The 23592-nt window shown below is 45.4% G+C and overlaps 1 protein-coding gene and 1 long non-coding RNA gene across 9 annotated transcripts in view; one reads left to right on the forward strand and one right to left on the reverse strand.

Annotated features, from left to right (window-relative positions):
- The window catches only part of ABTB3 (ankyrin repeat and BTB domain containing 3), a 282637-nt gene that overhangs the window by 29205 nt on the left and 229840 nt on the right, over nt 1-23592 (reverse strand). For all 5 annotated transcript variants that reach the window (XM_075938314.1, XM_075938306.1, XM_075938330.1 and 2 more), the window contains 5 exons: nt 22700-22801; nt 21525-21618; nt 21284-21419; nt 19124-19344; nt 14386-14564 (listed from right to left, as the gene is read on the reverse strand). In XM_075938314.1, coding sequence (XP_075794429.1) covers nt 14386-14564; nt 19124-19344; nt 21284-21419; nt 21525-21618; nt 22700-22801 — 732 coding nt within the window. The remainder of the gene's footprint in view (nt 1-14385; nt 14565-19123; nt 19345-21283; nt 21420-21524; nt 21619-22699; nt 22802-23592) is intronic.
- Nucleotides 8168-17515, forward strand: LOC102445945 (uncharacterized). 4 transcript variants are annotated; one of them, XR_012906357.1, is made up of 5 exons: nt 8168-8300; nt 10960-11032; nt 13537-13716; nt 14466-14589; nt 16887-17515. It is a non-coding gene; the product is annotated as an uncharacterized LOC102445945 (long non-coding RNA). The 4 variants fall into 4 exon arrangements; XR_012906360.1 differs by having other exon boundaries at nt 13562-13716; XR_012906361.1 differs by lacking the exon at nt 8168-8300 and adding an exon at nt 8384-8570.

The raw sequence follows: 23592 nt of genomic DNA on the forward strand, positions 1-23592 counted from the left end.
GTTCTATATCTTGTAATATTATCTCTTAATTTAATTCTAGTTATGTGTCAGATGGAATTTTGTGTCTTTTCCCCTGCATGTGCCCGAATGGTGTTATACTAGCTTCTCTAAACAAGGAAAGATCATCTAGTGATTCAGCCACTAACCTGAGTCTCCATGGCAGAGCCAGGAACTGAACCCAGCTACAAGTTTTCTGTGTGATCTTGGGCAAGTAATTTATAGGTAAATGTTCAAAAATGGCTGTGTCTTAGGAGTTCAAGTCCTAGTCTCAAAGGTTTTTAGGTGGCTAAAGATGTAGATAGGCACAAAGTGGGATTTTCAGAAGTGTCTAGGTGACTAACACCTGCTGGTATCAATGGGAGTTAGGAGCTGTGAAAAATCCCACTAGGCATCTTTAGGAATCGAAATACCTTTAAAGATCTGGTGCTTCAGCCCTTAGAAGCCTAAAACTCACTGAAAGTAAGTGGGAGTTTGGCTTGAAAGTGCCAAAATCACTTTTAAAAATGGGACTATGTGCTTCTGAAAATATCAGATTTCTGCTGGTGAAAACTGGGGTAGCTTCACTGAACTTAATGGACTACTAGGCCAATAAACACAAGAAGAGAATCTCGCTAGGCCTCAGTTCCTACCTGTAAAATGAGGATAATAGTACTTCTTTGCCTCACGGGGTGCTACAAGAATAAACACATTAAAAGATTGAAAGGAGCTCAGATACTACAGTGAAGGGGGGGCCACAGGAATAGCCAGGTAGATTAAAAAAATCCATAACCTTACAAATATGTGCATAGAACAGAAAGTGAAGCTTTAATTGTAAATGCATCTGGAAATACTCACATGTTCCCTAATTTACATAAAATATTAGGCGATGCAGAAAAGGTACTGGAAGTACTGTTTTAAAGTATTGATTAGTGTAAGAAAATTGCATAGGAACAAACTGTGCTCTCAGACGTGCACATAAACTCAAGGATAGAATGTATCTCCTGTTATTTCAGGCTTAATGTTAAGAGGAATACTCAGAAGTGCCTTGAAGTAACTCTCATTGCCAAAAAAGGTGAAATGTGTTTTTCACTGAAAACCTGAGCAGGAGTTAGGGAATACAGCTCAACAGGGAAGAAAAATACTGCTGCTTTGCTTAAAGAAATGAATTACAGGGAGGACATTATACACCGGCAGCATATTTGTATTTAGTGTTTTTCATACTAAGCTTAGCAAAGCACTTGACTCAGATGCCTAAGAGAAAAGGAAGGGTTAAGGTCAGATTTAAAGAGGAAAGTGACTGGATGGTGGAACGCCCTGCCCATGCTATTAGTACAACTATGGTTTGGTTACTGGTTCATGACACTCACCCTGACCCAAAAGGTTGAGTTGCATCCACAAAGCAGGGTTGGTTTTTTTTGGCAGCACTCCCAAGTGTCAACAAAGATTAAGCATCCACATCTACCATGCTGACAAAAGGTATTTATACCAGTGCATCATGGGGAAAGCTGGGCAGCTATCCCCTAGTGCCTCACGAGGGCATAGAGTGTTCGGATGACATGCCCGGCAGCGGCACCACTAGCATGATGTGGAGCACTGCTCTCTAGAGTGTCCTACCACACAGAGAACTGGGAAGGAGAAGGGCTGGCCAGCCTAGTTACACAGGGATGTGGGGTGTGTGTGGGAGGAGGGGCATTTATACTGCAAAAAATGGCGTGACAAATAGGTTACAGGAAGACAGCTATGTACTAGCTTAGGCCACAGACCTGGGCAAAGCACAGTCAGCAGCTACAAGTTATTAACAGAGTATTACCCATATGGTATGCAGGCACAAACCACATCTTGAGTTTTGAGGGAGTCACGTCACTGACTATAAACCCGGCTACAAGCTGTAGTGTCGACAGGGCCTAAGTTACACTACCTGGCTGTGCACTCGATTTACACGTTGTGTCCCAATGAAGAAAAGTGGAGCAGGGCAGGCGATGAAAGGGGATAAGGGACGGAGGTCAGAACATGGAGTTGTGTAGCCCAGGCTGTGTGACTAACAATGGTTGATGGTGATAGAAATATAGCCGTGTTAGTCTGGTGTAGCTGAAACAAAATACAGGACTATGTAGCACTTTAAAGACTAACAAGATGATTTATTAGGTGATGAGCTTTCGTGGGCCAGACCCACTTCCTCAGATCAAATAGTGGAAGAAAACTGTCACAACCATATATACCAAAGGATACAATTAAAAAAATGAACATATATGAAAAGGACAAATCAAATTTCAGAACAGAAGGGGGATGGGGGGGGGGAGGTAAATGTCTGTGAGCTAATGATATTAGAGGTGATAATTTGGGAAGCTATCTTTGTAATGGGTAAGATAATTAAAGTCTTTGTTCAAACTTAGGCGTAAAGTGTCGAATTTAAGCATAGGTCCACAAATAAAAACCAGGGTGGGATGTATATATGAAAACAAATCCCTCAGGTGCTTGTGTGCCTGGCTTAGGAACTTGATCTCTTCTGGGAACATGGATTTATAGAAAAGTGATCATATAATTAGGATCCCATCCTGGTGAAGACCTTGCTTCAGTCATTCATGCCCTCTGCGCCCGATGGCTGGATTACAGCAATGCAGTACATCTGGGCATGAAGCCTTCAGCACTTAGGAAATTCCAACTAGTTCAGAATGCTGCAGATCACCTCCTCAGTAACACAGGCTAACAACCTGTCTCCCACTCTTCACACCTACCTCCCACAGAATACTGAATTAAGTTCAAGATCTCAGTCCTTCACGTCAAAGATCCTTATGTCCTGGGCCAAAGTCTCTAAAAGATCTTCTAAAGCTCTGGGATGAAGACCTTTGTAACAATGGAACTTCCGATAATATAAGTAAAGCTTGTTTGCGCAAGAGACAACTTTCTCCAGGAGTGGTCTGAGGCTACAGAATGAATTCCCCAAAGAACCGAGGACCTCCACAAACCTCACCACTTTCCCATGACAAGCGCAAGGTGCATTTTTTGACCTTGCCTTCTTTGACAGAAAGTAACAGGTGTGTGTATATATATATATATATATATATAAACTCACATGGTACCAACACAAGACACTCCACTGCACCCGTTTTTCCCTCTGGGAGAAGATGAGAGAGCAAACAACACATGACAGATGCACAGTCACATTGCTTAATGCACTGCTGGAAGGCATTCAGATACTACACTGATGAATGCACCATAGAATTCTATATAGACTAGAATATAAGAGAAAACAAAGACCAGACAAATCATTCTATTTTACCCAGTGTGGAACTTCATATTTGTAACCCTGTCAGTAGTTTTCATTTGGGGGGCAGTCCAGACATATGCTTGCTGTTGATACAATCAGTAGTTCACAAGATTGACAGACATGACTGAAAGGCCAAAACATTTCTAATCTGAAAAACCAACAGGAGGGCAAGTAACTGCTAGTTCAGATTACTGGTTCCCAAACAATACATTTACACCAAGGACATGGAAGGGAAAGGGGAAAGTCATTATAACAAGGCAGCTCAGACTGTGACACATATGCTGGCCTTTGAGGGATGTGGATACTGGAAATGATCTCTGAAGCCTGCAGATTTTAACAATAAAGCAGGCAGGAAGAAGCAGCAGAGAGGGTAGATAAAAGGAGGCCTTCATCATTGATGGAAATCTATGATCCTGGGCTGCTGAGTAAGAAATAGCTGGCACAGAGAAAATTAAGGCCAAATTCTGCTCTTGGATGTGTGTGGGGTGGGGTGGGGGAAGGCTCCTGTTGAACTAACTGGGAGCTAAGCACAGGCAACTAAGGATGGCGCTCGGTCCATGACAATTGCCATACCGGAAGAGAGAAACAATCCAGTAAAAGTCCAACATTCCTTCTGACATTCGCATTACTGATACGATAGTTCAGTGTGTGCCATAGTTACCTAGCCCACCCTGTGAAATACCTTCACAATCATGCAACACTGTGGGAGGAAATTCTTCTTTTCCCCATAGGATCAGCTTATTCCTGTCCCCCTGGCACAAGATTAGAAAGTAAAGGCTGCAGGAGCTTCTTTTGTCTAGGATGACATTGAAATTGAAGGATCAAACAATGTGTCTTTTTGCTGCAGTCTGATGTTGGTAAGATTTTGCCAGCATGTGTGATGCTGAGCTGGACTGAGGCCAATCTCCTTTCATCCATGGATATTCAGTTGCTGGGAGCAGAGCTGGATGTGTTTCTATATGGTATGAGGGGGAATACAGTTTGACATTGGATATAATGAAGATATTCCCCAACCAAGAGTTAATTGACACAAAGGCGAGGGGGAACCACAGCTCCTCCAGTTAATGGCGATGGTATTTTGGATAGAGAGGCAGTAAGAAATTTTGCTTTGTAAGGACAGAGGCAGCTTCCTGCCTTCACAGCATTCTTTAGAAGAGAACAAAAGCAATTTACAGTATTTTGGGGATCGCATGCATTGAATTGGTTGGAGAGAAAAATGAGTTTCTCTGTCTAGACACAGCTGAAGTTGCCAGACCAGAGACCCTTGCTCACTGTTCTAGAGCACAAAAGGGGTTGGGGGGGGGGGTAGAACCAGCCAGTGGATAGTATGTGTGGATGGTCTTCCAAAAGCCCTTTGCTGAAGATCTGCAGTGCTCAGAAAAGGCTATTCCAAACAATTTGCTCCTTAGAGCTCCCTGCCTCATCCTGTCCTATGTTATGTCCTGATCATGAGAAGTGTTGAGCACAATTTTGGAGATACTGAGCACTCAACACTTACTTTCAATAGCTATTGAGGGCATTCAGTCCCCATAGAATCACCTCCCATGAGAGAACCATAATAGGAACAAATTGCTTTTTTTGCATCCAGTTAGGTTAAAATTTAACTCTTCTTTCTTTCTCACTTCTAAGATGCTTGTCCATGTCAGGATTTTCTTTTACACCCTCATTCATTCCTATACTGCTTTTCCTCAGTCTGTTCAAAATGCAGCTGCTAAGGCTGTCGATGAGACCATATCACTCCTATACCTCCCCTCCACGGTCTCGCTAACAAATTATGATTCCTGTCCTTTCCCCTGAAGCCCAGCACACCTCTGCCCTAGAGTATGGTTTGAGTCTGGTTTTTAAATCACATTCTCCTGCCCCAAACTCCACCTATGCCAGCCTCCCCATCACCCTGGTTTCCGTCTCCTGCCATTGTTCCTGCTAAACCCAATGTGCTAGGCCCTCAAATCTCTCCAAAAGACTCAGTTTGCCACCAGGCCCCCAAACACTAACCTACAGTAGACACGGACCTTCTAAACAGAAAAGTAACATTCTAAGGTAACAATTCTTCTAGGCCTCTCAATCCCTGCCTTTTAGTTAGTATCCCTCCTCTTTGAGGAGACACATGGTGCAGCTCAGGGGAACAGGGATGTATAGAAAAGATGCCTTTAAGCCACTTTTGCTTTCCTGGATCCTAGAGCCGCGTGAAGCCTGGCCACCCCTGACAAAATATAATGTAGCCTGAAGGCAGTTCTACCCTATGCTGTTTGCTGATGGCCTTAGTGGACAATTCCAGCAGGGAGACATCACCAGGGTGTACCAATCTGTTGAGAAATCAGTCCATGGCAGGCAAAGAATGATTATTCTACCCAACACTTCTCCCTACCATAAAAGAAACATATGGAGTTAAGTGATGCGGAAACTTTTTTGTCAGTCTCTGTTCCCTGGATAAACATCCCCACTTCAGTAAAAGATTTTCTTTGCCATCTCTGTGAACCTTTTCATCTTTCTCTAGGTACTTCTGCTGTAAAATTCACTTTTATTAGCTGCAAGAAGAATGGTTAAATGTCACTTTAGAGGGCTGTTCCTAGACAATTAAGTGGCATACACATAATTAGTATTCATCAAAAACTGTAATGGAGGGAAGCCCTAGAGGTTGAGTGTACAGTGAGAGGCAACAAACTGCATAACAAAATAGATTTTATTAGCACCGGATGTGGGCCTTTCCATGGCAAAATGGAATTAATCACTGGTGATGCTGGGAAAACTGCCAAGATTCTGTTTCAAAAGGTTCTTTACATCACAGCCATGTATTGTGTACAGACACCACAGCTCCAGGAGCTGAGTCTAATCCCTGGGTGATGAACCAGAAGAGGGCAGGCGTATCATAGAAACAGTGCATCCAGTCTCTGATAACACAGGTGTCATATACACAGCACGTTTTATTCACGGTGAAACCTCTGCTCCAATGTCCTTTGGGTCAAGTATGTGAATAGAAGGAGGTAAAATCAAATCTGGGTGAGTATGAATATAAATCTATGCTACAGAAACATGGTGACAGTGGGTTAACAATCTGTTATTAGCATGCCACCCCATACCTGTTAGTCACTTCTCACATGGAGAATGCAAGACCTATGTGTGTGGAGGACTCAGGTGCTGGCCATTTTGAATTGCTTAGACACAGAAGTACAGGTTGTAGCTCCCTGGTCCAGCACCCTTGGACCTGACTGGTCCCAAACCAGGGAATCTGCCAGACCAAGGGAAGTCAATGTTGGCCCCTTTGCTGCCACAGGCTGCAGGGCTCCACCCTAGCAGCAGCAGAGGGGCCACAGTGATCGAGCAGGGACTGGGGAGTGCTCGGAGGAAGAGACAGGTGACTGTGGAGCCTGCAGCTGGGGGCCAGAAGCGCAGCCCTCTTAGAGCACACCAAGCCCTTCAGCCTCTCGGCTGTTTTCCTGACCCCCGCCACCAGCTGCGGGGCTGCGCTCCTGGCCCCCAGCCATGAGGCTCTGCAGCACGCTGCTTCTTTCCCCAGCATCTGCCACATCCATTCTCCTCCCCCCTCTCCTCCTGAGCACCTCAAATAAGCTATTTGCAGCTTTCTGGAAGCTCTGGGAAGGCAGGGGAGTAGTTGCTGAGTGTGGGGCTCAGCTTTTTTCCTGTGAGTGCTACGGCCCAGGGGGCACCCAGGGGGATGTTGGACCACAGATGATGCCAGACTACAGAAGCCCGGATGATAGAGGTCCAACCTGTACTGAAAAGGATGGTACACAACACTACAGGACGCTGCAATTACCAAAGTGTGGGGAAACCTGGTTTAAGAGATCAATTGAGGGCCCAGAAAAAAGATCCATCATTTATTTATCTGAAGTTCAGACTAAATTGCACTAATCATCTTGGTAATTCTCTAAACCGGTCACTGCTCATGGCCAGGGATCACTCAGAGGTTGCACTGTATTTTTTTGTTAGCTGAATTAGTACAAACTTTTACAATACAAAAAATAAAATGAAAATTATTATAGTCTCCAGCCCCTACCACCTGCCGGAAAGAGCCTTCCATTATGTATGCAACGGCTCCTAGGACACAACAGCATGCATCCAAGCACTGCTAAGAGATGAAAGGCACCCTTGGATGGGTGCACAAGGACACTGGGGGATGAAAGCAGTATTCCTGACCCACACCATTATTTAGGACCGACCTCAAGCTGAAGTCCCTGCACTATCCCAAGCACAAAGACAGCTTTGGGCAAAAGCCTCTACTGGAGCTAATCTCTCCAAAGAAGGGAAAGGAGAGGTAGTGAGAAGATGGGGACCATAAGCTTAGAGATGGCTGGGAAACGTCCCCGCTCTCCTAGAAAACATCCACTTTTCAGTGGAAATTTATAAACCTTTTAGGTGATACAGGCAGTCCCCGGGTTACGTACAAGATAGGGACTGTAGGTTTGTTCTTAAGTTGAATTTGTATGTAAGTCGGAACTGGTACATATTGTAGGGGAAACTCTAGCCAAACATTTTTTTTAGTTTTGGATAGCATAGGGAAAGGTTAACTCCCCTCTAATGTTTGTTTTGCTGTCTGTTCCCCTGTTCAGAAGATTTCACATCTATTTCTGTCCCTGTGACAAACTCAGGACTAAAGGAGTAACTCATCAAATACCAAACAGCTCTGCACCATGCTTTGAGCTAATAGCTTTATTTCCACACACCACCCAGGGTTCTAGGAGGAGGGTCCTTTTTTTGCTAACACAATGAGGCCAGCACTTTGTTTGTTTTGGTGGAGTCTTTGTTTGCCCAGGGAGCCCAGCATGTATAGGGGGAGGAGGGGCGGAGAGGCTGCTTTTGTCTGCTGTTCGGCAGCCTGTTGCTCAGGGGAGGGGGCAGCCTGTTGCTGGCAGGGGGGGAGGGGGGAGGCGTGCAGGATGCGAGGCTGTGGGGGGGGGGGGAGCGGGCATGGGGAGGCACTTTTCCTCTGCCCGGCAGCTCTGCGGGATCCCTGTCCCTGTGGCCAGCTGCTGCAGGCAGAGGCCAGTTGGAGCCGGCCGAAGAGGAGGAGAAGGTGGATTCTAGGACCCAGGTGAGCGAGCCCCGGGGACCCTGCTGCGCTCCGGGAGCCCGGCATGTATAGAGGGGAGGAGGGGCAGAGAGGCTGCTTTTGTCTGTTCGGCAGCCTGTTGCTCAGGGGAGGGGGCAGCCTGTTGCTGGCAGGGAGAGAGGGGGGGGCGTGCAGGCGGCGAGGCCGTGGGGGGGAGGCAGCGGGCGTGGGGAGGCACTTTTCCTCTGCCCGGCAGCTCTGCGGGACCGCAGTCGGAGCCGGCCCGAGGAGGAGGAGGATCCTAGGACCCAGGTGAGCGAGTCCCGGGAATGCTGCTGCGCATGTGCGGGAGTTGCCTCACCCCGTTCGTAACTAGGGATCCGACGTAAGTCGGATCCACATAAGTCGGGGACTGCCTGTACTTCTTTCTCTAGTACCTCTGGTTCCTGGCTTGGTGAAGGTTTCATGTTGACTATCAGCCTTCCCCCACGGGGCTGGGCACACGAATGTTCTGTGCATTCTGATATTTCTCTCTCAGCAGAATGGAAACATCTCTGTATTATGCATTGGCTAAGGAGGAGATGCTTAGAACCATAACGGGAAATTAGGAGATCAACTCCCATTGAAAATCAATGGGAGCTAGGTGCCTAACTTCCATTTTTGCCTTGGAAATCTTCCCTAATTGCCACAGTGCATTGCTAAACATTTACTGACTGTTCTACCCCTATGATTTCTGAGACGAAACATTATTTGGGATTTCAGCTCAGTCATGCGCACCCGTCTTGCCTGTTTTTCTAGTTTTTGTTTCCATTCTTTGTTTCAAAGGTGGAGTTTCCAAAAATACGTTTTTCTTTCTGTGTTCAACAGCAGCAGCATTTTGGTGTTTAAAGGGGAGCAGAGAATGCCAACTGCAATCATTCAGTCAGCCAAACGGAGAGAGCAGTTCTGCCTGGCTGCAAGTTTTCCATTGGAAAGTTGGCATCTGGATCCTAAAATCTGGATACTGCTAGGGAGGGGGGCCAGAGCCACATAGGACTCAAGTCCAAGTTTTGTCATTCTGCAGTGTGGATGCAAGTCAAGCTCTAGACCCGAGTCAAAGGAGTTGCATAGTGCAGTGTGTAGACTTGCTAGCACAGCTGTGAGAGCCTGGTCTAATAACTGTAAATCTAGATATACAATGCAGTGTGGATGCTCAAGGACAGGTATGGAAACACCGAGTTCACAAGCCCAGTTCCCACAGTCCCGGGGTTAGTGTGCAGTTTAGATATATACTGGATGGCCTGGGAACTTCCAGGAATATTTCCTCAGGCTCAGTCTGAGTAAGGGGAAGAAAGGTCTTTCAGCTAATATACAAGAATAGGCATAACCAAACCAGGTTCTATTCATGACTCTGTTCTGTGCTTTCAGTGATTGCAGGAGAGTCACTTAGGCCATACTTTTAATAAGTAGCCTATCACAGTATAGAGCACTCTGCAGTGCACCATGGTGAAAATGTGGCTGCATGCCTCTCTGTGCTTCAGTTTCTCCATTTGCAAAATGAGGATAAGATTTACCAGCTTTACAGGGGCACCATGAGGCTCAGTTCATTAATGCTGGAGATTACTGGAAAAATGGAACTATTTATAGAAATGCAATGTGTTGCTATTCTTAAATATAAATTGTCATTCAAGTACAACACATTAAACATCATAATGCGCATCATATGGGACATGCTACTATACATTGACCAAGAAATTTTAAGTGACTTTCTGTCTCCTAGCTACTTATTTTACCTTTATTTTTTACTCCCCAGCACACTTAAGGAAATGTTTGGGGCCAGCCTGTGGTATTTAGCAAAAGAGGCACAATACCTCCCTGAGATCACAGCACACACGGGAGGGCACATCCCTTTGGATAAACCATGCCACCCTCTCTGCAGCTCCTTGGCTCTACAAATTGTGGGGCAGAGTCCAAACCATAGCCATGCTCCTTCCCCACCTCTCAGTGTGTGGATTTCCATCCCTGGTGGTGCATGGAGGCAACAGTCTCTGCCCTTGCATGGAGTATGCAAGTGGGGTGAGTACCCACCGGTAGCCGCTCTATCATCTCCCCCTCAGCTCCTAGGACTTCCCGCCTGCTGGTGGGCCCCATGAATCAGCACCTCCCCTGTCCTCTCCACACCTCCCGCTTGCCACGATCAGCTGTTTCATAGTATTCAGGAGGCTGGAGGAGTGAGGACACTGCGTGCTTGGGATGGGCTGGCATTGAGCAGGAAGAGGCAGAGTGAGGGTGGAGCAAGAAGAGGTGGGGTAGGGTGGGGCTGTGGTGGAAGATGTTGGAGCCTGGGGCAGACCTGGGGGTGAAGCATTCCCCAGCACTTATGAAAATCAGCGCCTTCCAATATTCTTAAATCCTTTTATTTTTGGTATTGCCAAAAATTGCCTGGGTTTTATAAAAGCCATTATTCAACTGATACTTATTTTTATCCAAATTTCAGAAATGCCACAACTCCCAGGTTGCTGAGCTATTGTTTTTGAGAACACCCATCTCTCCATCTGGCATGGGGAGCCATAGTAGAACTCCTGGAATTAGTTGCTGATGTATATGCTGGGGACAGTCCCATGCCTGCCACGGACATGTTACTAGCTTTACAGACAGCATAAATCGCTGTCAGCATTCAAAGCAAATAAAAGTTAGCTAATTATTTTTCTTGATAAAATAGGTTGAAAACAAAAAACCTGTGTCTGCATTTCAGAACAAAAGGGGCTTTCCTGAAAGTTTAAAAAGAAGCACAAGTAAGTGTCACATCTACTCTAATATTTATTCTGGAAAACTCCAAACATTTTTTCAATTTTTGTAATAAACTCTGATAATTTGCCAAGAAATGTTAAACAAACTAAATACTAAACACAAAAGGCCTTATACATAGTGGCTGTGTCTAGACTGGCAAGTTTTTCCGCAAAATCATCTGCTTTTGCGGAAAAACTTGCCAGCTGTTTACACTGGTTGCTTGAATTTCTAGAAAAGCACTGACGATCTCATGTAAGATCGTCAGTGCTTTTCCGGAAATACTATGCTGCTCCCGTTCGGGCAAAAAGTCTTTTTCCAAAAGACTTTTGCGCAAAAGGGCCAGTGTAGACAGCACAGTACTGTTTTCCGCAAAAAAGCCCCGATTGCGAAAATAGCGATCGGGGCTTTTTCATGGAAAAGCGTGTCTAGATTGGCCACGGACCCTTTTCCGCAAAAAGTGCTTTTGCAGAAAAGCATCCTGCCAATCTAGACATGCTTTTCCAAAAATGCTTTTAGCGGAAAACAATGCCAGTGTAGACGTAGCCATTGAATATATTCGATCCTTTCTCTGTGCAGGAGCTGTTCACAAAAGCCCATTTGGACAAGGTGATGGCCATAATTCTTGCCATTGGCAGACATCTTAAAAGTCTTTACAGTGATTCACTGAACAGCTAAGAGCATGAAATGATATGAGTATACAGAGTGTGGAGGGAAGCTGAATAGTGTATTATCTCTTGCTGGCTTTTTCTGCTATTTCAGTTGTTTCCCCCTTTAATAGGGTGTCACTCAGCTCAGGCAAGTGGCCCTCTTTCAGCCGAGTGCCCGTTCCTGCACTCCTAGAGGTGGCAGCCCTCCTGCAACCCAGATCTCTACCCCAAATGAGCCCCTTAAGCTCCATGGAGGAACTGCCTTACTCTGGCCCAACAGCTTCCTTTTAACTGGCTTGCTGGGCCCTGATTTGTTACATCCTTTGTACCACTCTATCTTTCCTGGAGGACTTCTCTATGGTTTGTTGAACAGGGTATGGCAAGGCCGCAAGCCTCCAGAAGAGGGCTTCAGGGTCTGCTCCACCCCTATCTTTTTTGGCTTTAAAGTGAATCCAAAGCATAACAAGAAGGCATTGTGACAAAGCAGAACAATTCTCAAGACAGAGACTTCCAAAGACCTAACACATCAGAAGGGTTTAATTCTGTGTACATCGGGACTGACCAATAAAACAGCAGTGGTTCGCCAGGGTTAGCCCATGACAGGCTGTCACCACTATATTTACCTGTGCCTCTGCAGGTACTGGTGACTGTCGCTCCTGTTGGTAGTGGATCGCTGTTCCCAGCCAATGGGAGCTGCTGGAAGCAGCATGAGCCGGGACATCGCTTCTTGAAGCTCTCATTGGCTGGGAATGGTAATCCCTGGCTAATGGGAGCTGCAATTGCCCATAGCTGCAGAGGCACGGGTAAATATAGTGGTGGTGGCCTACCAGAGGCTAACTCTGGCAGACTGGATACAGGCTGTTATTTGCCCACTCCTCGTCTACATACATTATTTTAAAGATGATCATGTGAAAACCACTGGCTTTGGCTGCAGTCATCCACAACAAAACAACAATTTATCATATCCCCCTTCCCAGATTACAGTTCCTAAATGATCCCCTTAATAGTTTGAGTCCAATTAGTTTTACCTCAGGCATCTTGCTGTCAGGTGCTGGGTAAATATGCATTAGGCCTACTAGGCGCCCACATGTTTCAGAGCTTAGAATAATTTCTTGGAACTATCTCTGGAATCCTCCACAGATACCAATCCAGCATAAACTAATTTTCAAAGCTGAAACGCATAGGAACTTGAGGCAGGCTGATCTCAGTAACAGGCCCTCGCCCCTGGAATTCACTCAAACAGGAATATATATTTGAGCCCGAGCCCTGGTCCCTTCTGGAGTGGAATGTAGGCAACATCTGTGTCTAGGCTTCCTACCAACTGCCATCTTTTGTTATTCAGTGACTTTGGCTATATCTAGACTGCAGAGCATTTCCGGAATACCTCCGGTATCCCGGAAAAGTTCTGCCATGTCCAAGGAACGCGTCCACTTTTTCAGAACAGTGAGAGGAATAAGGAATGTCCCAAAAGAGGAGTTTTTTCCTGAAATTTGGCCCTGTGAAGATGGGCCAAATTTCGGAAAAGCCTCTTTCAGAAAAAAAGCAGAAAAAGATATGGAAATTGCGAACCACAATTTACATATCTTTTTCCAAATTTTCTCGGCAGTGTAGGCATAGCCTTAGATCTAGGTCTTTTAACATTAACTAAATTGCTGCTGCAGGTACTGCAGAATATACACTGCCTACGTTGGTGTTCAGGAGGTAGGTGGGAAATGTTACTCGCTCTCATGCAAACAAGCAATGGGGACCTTGCTAATGGACACCATCGTCAACAATTCAAATAATAAGCAAATATTTTTCGTATCAGACTCCTGCTGCTTCTCAATTTGGCCACTAACATACTTGCTTCTTATCGATAATAGATTGAGCTTTATTGGGATTTTCCAGGAGAGAAACCTGTTGTGTTTTGAAGTCAATGGGAACAGCTCAGAAGCTAATTTTGGCTGAATCAAGCTTAAAAAGAAAATATCCGGCCTTCATTGGAGAAAGATATTTCCACTGTCCCTGGACACCTGCCCCTGCTCTCTTGTAGCTGCATACTTGTATGTACCTCATAAAAGCTTGGTTGTCTGGGTCAAAAAAGGTCAGACTAAAGAAATGATATTGGGTGGGAGCATTAATGCTGACATATAGAAGAATTTTGAAGGTGTTTTTGCCTGCACATTAGGCCTCCAAGATAGTGGAAGGTTTTTTTCTGCTGGATTTTAAAGGGAAAGAAATTGATATTCTCTGACCTAAATAGGATCTAATGAGGTTGTAAAAGTCCTCACAAAATCTTCCACAATGGGGGCAGAAAGGTTTGGGAGAGGATAATATTTGGATCCAAAAACTGGCTCAAGAAATCCAAAGCAAATATAATTATTAACCTTGCTGTATGGCTCTAGAAAGCCAGCTAGAGAGAGATACTGACCTTGGGTGACACAGCTATCAACATCTCTTGCTGTACTACACTGACCCTGGTGACTTTAATTTTACCACTAGGCTTTGGCTTCTGTTGTCTCTCCTGCTCACTGTTAGCGTCAGTATTCAGCTGTCCTAGCAGTAGATGTATATAGCTGTCTTTATTTTTTTTAACCCACACATCTGTACTTGAAAACCAGGAAACAAATACAGAAAATCTCACACAGTGAAATGAGTTTCAGGAGATCTGTGTAATACTATGGCGGGGGGAGGGTTGTGTTAATTTATTCAGAAGCCAGAATGTCTCTTACCTTACTTGCTTTCAGTATCTCGAACATCAAAGGCAATCCTTGTGTGATGAGCTCCTCAGTGTACTCTTCCTCCTGAATAGATTTAAATTCCTTCAACAAGCACTGGATGAGAGGCCTTCTGTGCTGCTGAAAGGAAGTTCGCAAAGACTCCAACCATGTGTGTAGTGTCCAGGGAACCCCTGTACAAAAAGATGAATGCTAAAGGTATGTGTATATTCCAGATCATCACAGAATGAGGCATAGTTAAATTATTCTTTAATTGTGTGACTGAAGGGCTTGTGAATGATGCCAAATTGAAAGCCCTAGAATTCAACCTCCTATTTTTCCTCCTTAAGTAATGTCCATCACTAGGTCTTAACCCTCAACTGCAGGGATATGCCTCCAAGTATAAGATATCATCTAATCCCAAATTCAGTTCCTTGTTTTGCTACAAATTTTGTGTGTGACCTCAGGCAAGTCACATAGTCCCTGTGTGCCTCAGTTCCCCATCTATAAAATGGGGATAATGGCACCTCCCCCCCTTCCCCACAGAGGGTGTTGTACGGATACATTTATTAGTGTGTGAAATATTTTGAGACCTACTAATCAAAGGTGTTGACTTCTGGTTTTGCCAGTGGCCTCTTTGTGCCTTCTGGTTTCACTGCACACCATGTAAGTACGCCTGCCACCTACTGCTAAGTTACGGATGCAGAGCATCCCAATTTTTTTCCAGTGGGTGCTTGCTTGTAGCCCAGAACACCCACAGAGTCGGTGACTATGCTACTGACGAAACAAGAGCTAAGTAATATTATTTAGCCTCTCAGTTGAACCAATTAGTTTTCACTCCAGTTGTGATTTGTGATACTGACTCCAACAGGGAACCTCATTTATGCCACTGCACTCATTTGCAGTGGGATACCAAAGAGCCATCAGGCTGAAAAATATTTAGTTAGTGTTGGCTTTGGCTGGATTTGAACTAGTGACCTGGAGAGGAAAATGCTTAGATCCTCCTCGCCACTCCTCCAAACCATGCTTTTCCACTTATGTTGATACTAGCCAATTAGCCCATCATAAGACGGGATTTTCAGGTCTCTCCTCCACGTCAGTCTTCTCTCCTGAGCCTCCGGTCTCTCACTCCGTCTCTCTTTCTCTCTCTCCTCCTTCTACTGCCTCCCCCCGCTCTCTCAGTTCTCCTCCGCCTCCTGCCTCTCTCTCTATCTCTTTCTTTCTCTTCTCCTCCCCTCCTGCCTCTCAGTCGGGGGACCGCAGAGCCCAAACAGCCTGGAGCCGCTGTTACGCTGCACGTCACCGCCCCACCCCCTTCGCCTCCCGCCGTGGTGCTCGACTGACTTCTGTGCCGCTCAGCTGGGCCACCGCGGGGAAGCAAGCGACGGTTTGGGCTCCCCCACGGCGGCCCGACTGAGTGGCGCAGAAGTCAGCCAAGTGCCACAGCAGGAGACGAAGGGGGGCATGAAGGTGATGTACACGGGTGCTGCATGGGGAGTGCGGGGCCCAAATGGCCGCTTGCGCCACTTGCTCCCCCGCGGCGGCCCAGCTGAGTGGTGCAGAAGTCAGCCAAGCACCACAGTGGGAGGCGAAGGACGTGACTCAGGCAACAGCGCCGCCCAGAGGGAACAGCCAGCATTTCAGCGTTACAGACTCTCAGACACTGGGCTACTATATATATATATGATAAGAAGGACCTGTTTTATTTGTCAGCACACCACTGCACTTTAAGAATGTAAAAGAAATTGCTACAAAACATGCAGTAGCGGAAGGCAGTTAAATTAGTCCAAAACATAGTAATCAAGGAATGGATTGCAGTCCAGCCTGTGTGATGGCCATTATCTAGACCATGGGTTCCCAAACTGGGGGGTGTGCCCCCCTGGAGGGGGCATGAAGGAATTCCAGGGGCGGCACGAGGCGACCCAGCCTCCCCCCCACATCAAGTTTTGCTACTCTGTTCAGTTCCTTTTTTCCTTTTTTTTTTTGCTCAACAAGTTCTGCTAGTGTGTGTGTGTGTGTGTGTGTGTTTTTCAAAAATCAAAAAGGGGGGCGTGATGCCAAAAAGTTTGGGAACCACTGATCTAGACAGACACACCAGGGATTAAACTGGTGACTTCCAGAATTAAAAAGCATACGCTACTACAGCTTGAACTAACCAGCCAAGCCTCTGGCAGCGTGAGACCAGTAACACACACTCACTGGTGGGATACACTCGTGGAAGAGTGCAAGAACAAACATACCCCTCCCCTCTGAGGCTCTCATGTCTACACCACAGACCTTGGTTCCTCAGAGGTGCTGCATGCCCACTACTTCCTTCCACCACAACAAGTGGGCAGGCCCTTGCGTCCAGTCCTCCCCTGCCCGCTCCCATGGGCACCTCTGACATTCACTTAGTAGGCAGTACTTTGCTAAACCAATTGCACAACCATTCCATCCATCTGTGGGTGGAGTGTATGCAAACCTGTTATAAACTGCAACTCAGAGTGGAAATCATGCTCCATGTGATGGGATTACAGGACTCGGTGTTCTTGGATATGCTGCTCAGAGGCACGATTGGCAGCAGAAGTCTTTTGGTCTCTCACTAAGCACTGATTCACACATGTGGTAAAAGAGTCAACAATCAGAACAAAATGGTTTCCTTGAGCACTGACTGACTGCCCCTGGAGAAGGTGTTTGAAGAGGCTGCAGAGCTACGCCATTAGTTCACTGAACAAATCACTGCCTCTCTCCCCCTCTGGGAGAGTGTAGCCAGACAGGAACCCCCCTGTAACATCCATCTTTGCTTGCCTGGAGCATGCAGGGCACACAGAGCAGTAAAAGCCTTGAACAGGAGGCTCCGGATATGGCAGGCTGCTGTGACTGTGAATGGCTGTAAACAGAGATACGCCAATTGCTGACCAAGAGGCTGCCGAGGAGTGCCCTTGACTGAAACCCAGATTGATACGAACACACAGCTGTCCGAGGGGGGAGGAATCTCTCGCCCAGTAAAAAAATGTCTCGTACTCACAATTTAGTTCTCTCTCTTGCAAGTGTAAATTAAGTTAAAATTTGCTTGTAAGAACTGGCGCCACAAAACGGACCAACACAATTTGGCATCTTAGATAAGAAAGAGGATACAGACCCCTATGGGTATAAATATGGGTCCAGCAGCACATTTACTCTGAGTGTCAATCTACCATCTATCTGCTGGTCGGGTTAGGTGTTTGACCTCCCGAGGTTCCAAGGAGACGCCCACCTTGTATTCGTCTTTCCTAGGAATTGAGGGACCGGCCCTGGCTTAAACCGCTGGAGTCGAGAGGCACAGAAGGGGGTAAAAATTGTCCCTGGATGTAGTCCTTTGTCTTAAGTGTACACATAGACTTAGAGCTCTTTAAAGATTAAGCTGTCACTTGGTACCATTATTTCTATTTTCTATCTTTATTTTCTTTGTAACCATTTTTAAGATCTATATTTGCTAGCAGTTAAGAAATAGAGCAATAGCCATTGTAACCATATGATTTATAAGCTTCTTTAATAAACCTGTAACTGTTTAAGTTTTAACCTGACTCCTTCAGTTGCTGTAACAGAACCAAGCACAATTTAAAAGAACTTCAGCCGGTCATAAGGGACAGGTACAGAAAGAGCTTGGGCGTTTTGGATCGTGTCACTCCCAGGTGACAGATCCATTGGGGCATCTCTCAGTCTTCCCTAGACTGCCCGCTGCGAAGGGATCCTGTATCCTAGCAGCTGAAACCTGAGATGTAATAAGCTCTTCCTATAAACTCTGGGGCGTCTGTCAGCCTGTTGGCTGCCCTCCGCGATGGGACCCCGGCCCTAGCGGTAAAGTCACGGATGTTAAACCTTTTCCCGGTAACACACACACACACACACTGCCCTGACCGTCGGCTGACAGAGGGTTGCATTCAGCAAAAAGGAGACGGTTCTCTGATCGTTAGGAGGCCAGTTCCTCAGGGCTCTGAAAGGAGCGTGGTGTTTGAAAGCAGGTGGGTGGTTGTGAGAGCTGGTGCATGTAGTGATGGCACAGCTGCCCAGTTGTTTTAGTTGGACACCTAGCTAAGCAGAGGCGAAGAAGCCAGTCCTAGCAATTCATCCTTTCTTTTGAGCCAAAGTGTTTATTGAGCTCCACCAAGGGCCAGAGCCTACAAAGCTGAGCAGCTGAAGCATTTTGAACAAATGAGGCATGCCCGGCATTCTACCAAGTACTGGGGCTGAAAAGGCCTGGTGTATCAGCTCTCCAGCACCTCCATGTGAGGGGGTGACTACCGCTGCATGTGGCTCATGCTCAGTGACTCCCACCCAACTGCCCAATGTGCTTCTGAAGAACGCTGTTAGAATACGCCAAATTGGAGCATGTGGCTGACCCTTCAACCCCCTTCATGAGGGAACACAACAGAAAGAAATCTGCCTAAATATGTGAGAATTGCCACATTTTGTGATGCGTGGCATACATGACTGTGAAAAGAAAAGCAAAACACGCCACACTGGGAATATTACCTCAGTCAGCCATGGCTCCTCAGCATTAAAATAAAACGGACTTCATGGATCCTCCAAGAATCACAGCTTTGAACCCAATTTATACTGACTTACTTCCCCCGTTCTGCATTCCCACATACATTGAAAGTCCCCCCCCCCAGTTATTGCTTTCATAAAACTCAGGAACATTCAAAGGTAGTCAGTGGGAGTGACAGGCATTGTGCCCACCAAAGCACACATGACCATTGGGAGACAAAGTGCAGAGGACATCAAGACTGACCTATGCTCCTTATGTCAATGGTGACATCCACATATCCATGCTCTGCACTGTGGTACATGGCTTCTTTCAGTGCTTTCAGTTTGGCCTTGCTGTTGCGGCTGGCACACAAAGGAGCTGGTGCAGCATCTGCCAAGTCAGTTCCTTCAGCCAGTATTTCCTCCAGGGACAGAATATCACTCTTCTCTTTCTCTGGCTGAGCAAGCAGCTTACGAAACACATTCCTGTCAGCCACAATGCAAGAAGGAGAGAAAACTGGAGTTAGCTACTGTGTTTTCCTTCTGAGTGGGACATTTTCTGTAACAGGGCAAGAAGGCCAATCCGGAATTATTGTAGAAAGTGTTAATTCACATAGTGCTCAGTGCCTGCAGTCCTTATGCAGGCAATACTCCTTCCACTTCAGGAGTTGTGCCTGCATCGCAGCTGCTGGGTGGATTCCATTGTTCTAAGGACCAGCAGGAGCACTGTTCAAATGTCATATGTGCAGCAGAAACTTAAAACAGAAACTTATGATCCAGCAGTGACTGTTAAAGGATTCTGCCAAGGTTTTTCCACACAGGCTTCCAATCTATCCCAGACTATGGGGAAATGGGGTTGTCTTTAGAAACTCTTTAGTGCCTTTCACAAAAGATGCAGTTAGAAGCAAATAACAGATAGAGATGAAACTTGAAAAAGGGAACTGTCTAACACCATGGAAAACACCATTACTCTCAATTAACAGTCACAGCAGTCTTGGTAAAGCTGGAGCTACTAATCATCCAACTACATCTGGAAGCGCAGGTTCAAGCAAAGCTGGGACTCCAGCCGCAAAGTCATTTCCCTGAGCCGCAAAGCTCAAAACTCAGCAGTATGGATTTGGATACTCCACTCCCACCAGGTTTAGACCAGTGTAAGCCCATAGGCTTCAGAAGAGTAGTTCTTGTGTAGTGGTGTTGTGTGGAGAATCAGGGTAGGGCAGCACTTAATTTGTAATGAAGGAAGTGCTGGGGTTCAAGCATATTTTTTACTTTCATAACTGGTACCACAAGCCCAGGGGTGCTGGGACTAGGAACTGCCAGGCCTATGGGAACCGGGGCTCAGCCCTGGCACAAATTAAGCACAGGGTAGGGATAAGTGGCAATGTGGGGTGGGGTGGGGAGGGAGAATAAGCAGTATGTCCTGGGGAATGGAGGGTAGAGATGTGTGGGTAGAGGAACAATAGAGGGAGCATTCCTGTAAAACTAGCTGGGAGATGGGGAGTGTGTGAACCACTGAGATGTCTCAATTGGTGTCATAATAAAGGGGGGGAAGCCTTGATTTCCACAAGGGAAATTGCTCTGCAGTTCTCTCTGACAGCATGAAGCATCTCCCACTCCACCCCATTAGGCACCACACAGGCATTTTTACAAACTCCCTCCCCACCCCACCCTACTCCTGCAGGGGACTGCTCTTTGGCTGCAGATGGGCAGCATTGCCTGAACCAGCCCTGACAGCTGCATAGCGTATCATTAGATTGTTAGCGCTTTTCTCTAAGCAAATATAATGTAGATACTGTCTCTAACCTGCATCTACGTTCCTCTGGAAGGCTACAAGTAGAAAAGTATGAATGTGAAGGTCCTAATACTGATCCATAACATTGTAATTAGTACCTGGATTTGGCACAAATAACTGATCATACATAACAGTTGTTCATTTAATTCATTTTTAAATTTATAACACGCTACCAACACGCTGTCTCCAGACACATACATAATCTTAACACAAGCAAAAATATCAGTATACTGTAATACTAATCATAAAAGCTTTGTTTAATCACAGTTATGGCTGTAGCAGGTACCTCTAGAAATGTGCAAATAAATTCAGGGGGAAGTCTCCAGCATGCACTGGCACTTCCACATTGACTATAACTTTGTAAACAACAAACTGCCACACTTCAGAAGGCATTTGCTTCCATTTCCACATGCTGAAAATGCAGTGTGTGCCTCAGATTGATCAAAATCACATGCTAACACAAATCTCTAAACCCAATCTCAGTCTCTTGTACACACCGGACTGTCAAACAGTCCACATCACGTGTGCAGTATGATTCAATTTTAACAGTGAAGATCAGATGTCAGTCCACCCATGTCAGTTTTTCAGGCCAACCATACTTATTCCACACAGCCAGACCCATTCCCATCCTACCTGTGTCCATGTGCCGCAGCCTGACTGAAAGAGTTCATGTCACCTTGTGGCGTCATGGAAATTCCATTTCGGTACATTGTTCCTACCATGGGGTCAGCACCTCGCTCCAACAACAAACTCACCAGTTCAAAATTTCCTGTATGCCAAGAGAGATTTTTATTTTTTAAAAATTCCTATATTTATACAACTAAGTCACATTCTTCACTTGAAGAGTTTATTCCCACAGGAGAAGAGTCCTTACCAGCAGCTGCTGCTAGTTGCAAAGGAGTTTCCGAGTAATTTTCCTCGCCGTGCTCTAAAGAACCTTCTACCTTTGCTCCAGCATCCAGCAACAGCTATAAAGAAAATTCACCATTGAGAATTGTTGGTGACATCACAGAATTCAGAGTTTACGAATAGTGAGGAACTGCAATCTAATGTTTCTCGTTATCCACGCATCAGGATGCAGTGAAGACAGGCAACATGCAAATTTTGCTTCTATTATTCCATTCATTTTTTTTCACTCGTCATACACTGTCCAACGGCTGGAGTGATAGTGAATATTCCAGAGCCAAGCGCGTATGGATTACCCAGTGTCCCTGACCTGGGCATAAGATCAGTGGTGTGAAGCAATGCGCTCGACTAACACACTCAAGCTTGGCTCAACTGACAACCTCACTGACAACTTGTCTGGAGCCCCACAGAGACGTGTACTTTTTATAAAATGGATGCGATTTCAGCTGTCTCCACCTTTAATAGAGATCTCTTTCCAGAAGGGACAAGAAGGTTTCAGAGGAAGCTGCAGCAATGCATGCTGAAACCTGCAGTCTCCTGGAATACATTTCTATTATTATTAATAAAGATGAAGGTGACCACAGACAGCACTAGAGATTCCAAGGGGACACATTCAGCCTGCCTATGGTCATCCCTACCCTAGATCTCCTTTATCTGGTGATCCATCAGTCGTGCCATGACTATACAATTACTTTAAAGAATAAGCCATCTCAACCCTTGATATGCCATACCACAGAACCAACTTATTCACATGTTATTTCCTGCCTGGAAAAGGTGATTGAGCACTTCTCTGACTAAGGAACAGAGCAGAGGATTTTTTTCAGAAATAATAACATTTGCATTTATTAGAGTATTATAATACACGTGATAAGAAAGTGTAATGAATGAATAAACAAACACATGCAATGAATGGTCAGAAAGGAACACGAGGAGTTGAAAGACTTTCTTTGATGCAACTATACTTTAAAATTGTCCTAGTTAAGCCTCATATTGGTTAAGATTTGGATGTAGGGGTGACTATATAAATTATAAAAGTAGTAACCAATATGAATATGACAAGGGTACCAGTTTCGAGATGGATGCAGATTATAACCCAACTGGATAAATAAAAAGTGAGATGCAGGTAGGGAAATACAGTAATACCTGAACTACAGGAATATGTCCATGCAACACAGCAAATGTCAGAGCTGTCCAATGGCGGGTCTCGGGGTGGACGGATGGATATTTATGAGCAGTACTGACAACCTATAAACAAATTAAAGTTATTTTCTTTTAAAATGGCCTTCAAAGAACTATAAATAATAAAACTTAACCTGCCTGAAAGCTGGGCACATGGGTATGAATGATAGAAAGAAAAGCACTTTATAAAATGGTTGGTTCTGTATATTATTTCCTGAAGAGTTTACTTCTACTAGAATTTTCCACGCTGTTTACTGAGAGACTGATTACAGCTCATATCAAATAAAGTCTCTTTTCCAACTGCTGTTGCTCCCTCTAAATTACTGGCCCACAGCTACTTTTGCAGAGATAAAATCTGCACTAGCACTTATACCAATACTCACTGAGAAGGTGGAGATGGGAGGGAGGGCTCTGTCAGAATGGCTACATTTAGGGACACTTACTATTGATTTAAGTGGGCTTAGTTAGTATCATGCCCATTCATTCTTCCCTGCTTGTGGGATTGTCATACATGTTTACAACATTCCCAGGGTCTCAAAAATCCTGGACTGAAAACCTGACATTACTGAAGCCAGTGGGAGTTTTGCCACTGACTTCAATGGGACCATGATTTCACCCCTTGTCTCAAGTTTAAAGACATGTATCCCATGTTGCTGTTCTTTGACTGGAGGCAGAAAACTGTTTAAAATAGATGAAGCCTAGCACCATTTTGAAGATTTTTTGTTTTAAAAATCTGTTTACTACTTTCTCCCATTCTAGCTAAATTTAAAGGTGTGCTGGGCCCCAAATAACTAAAAACTGTTTTCTTTAAACAGAAATCCTTTTATTGTCACATCCATCCTTTCTCCCAATAAGCA

This window comes from Pelodiscus sinensis, chromosome 1 (assembly GCF_049634645.1).
Source record: "Pelodiscus sinensis isolate JC-2024 chromosome 1, ASM4963464v1, whole genome shotgun sequence".
In the NCBI taxonomy this organism is placed as follows: domain Eukaryota; kingdom Metazoa; phylum Chordata; order Testudines; family Trionychidae; genus Pelodiscus; species Pelodiscus sinensis.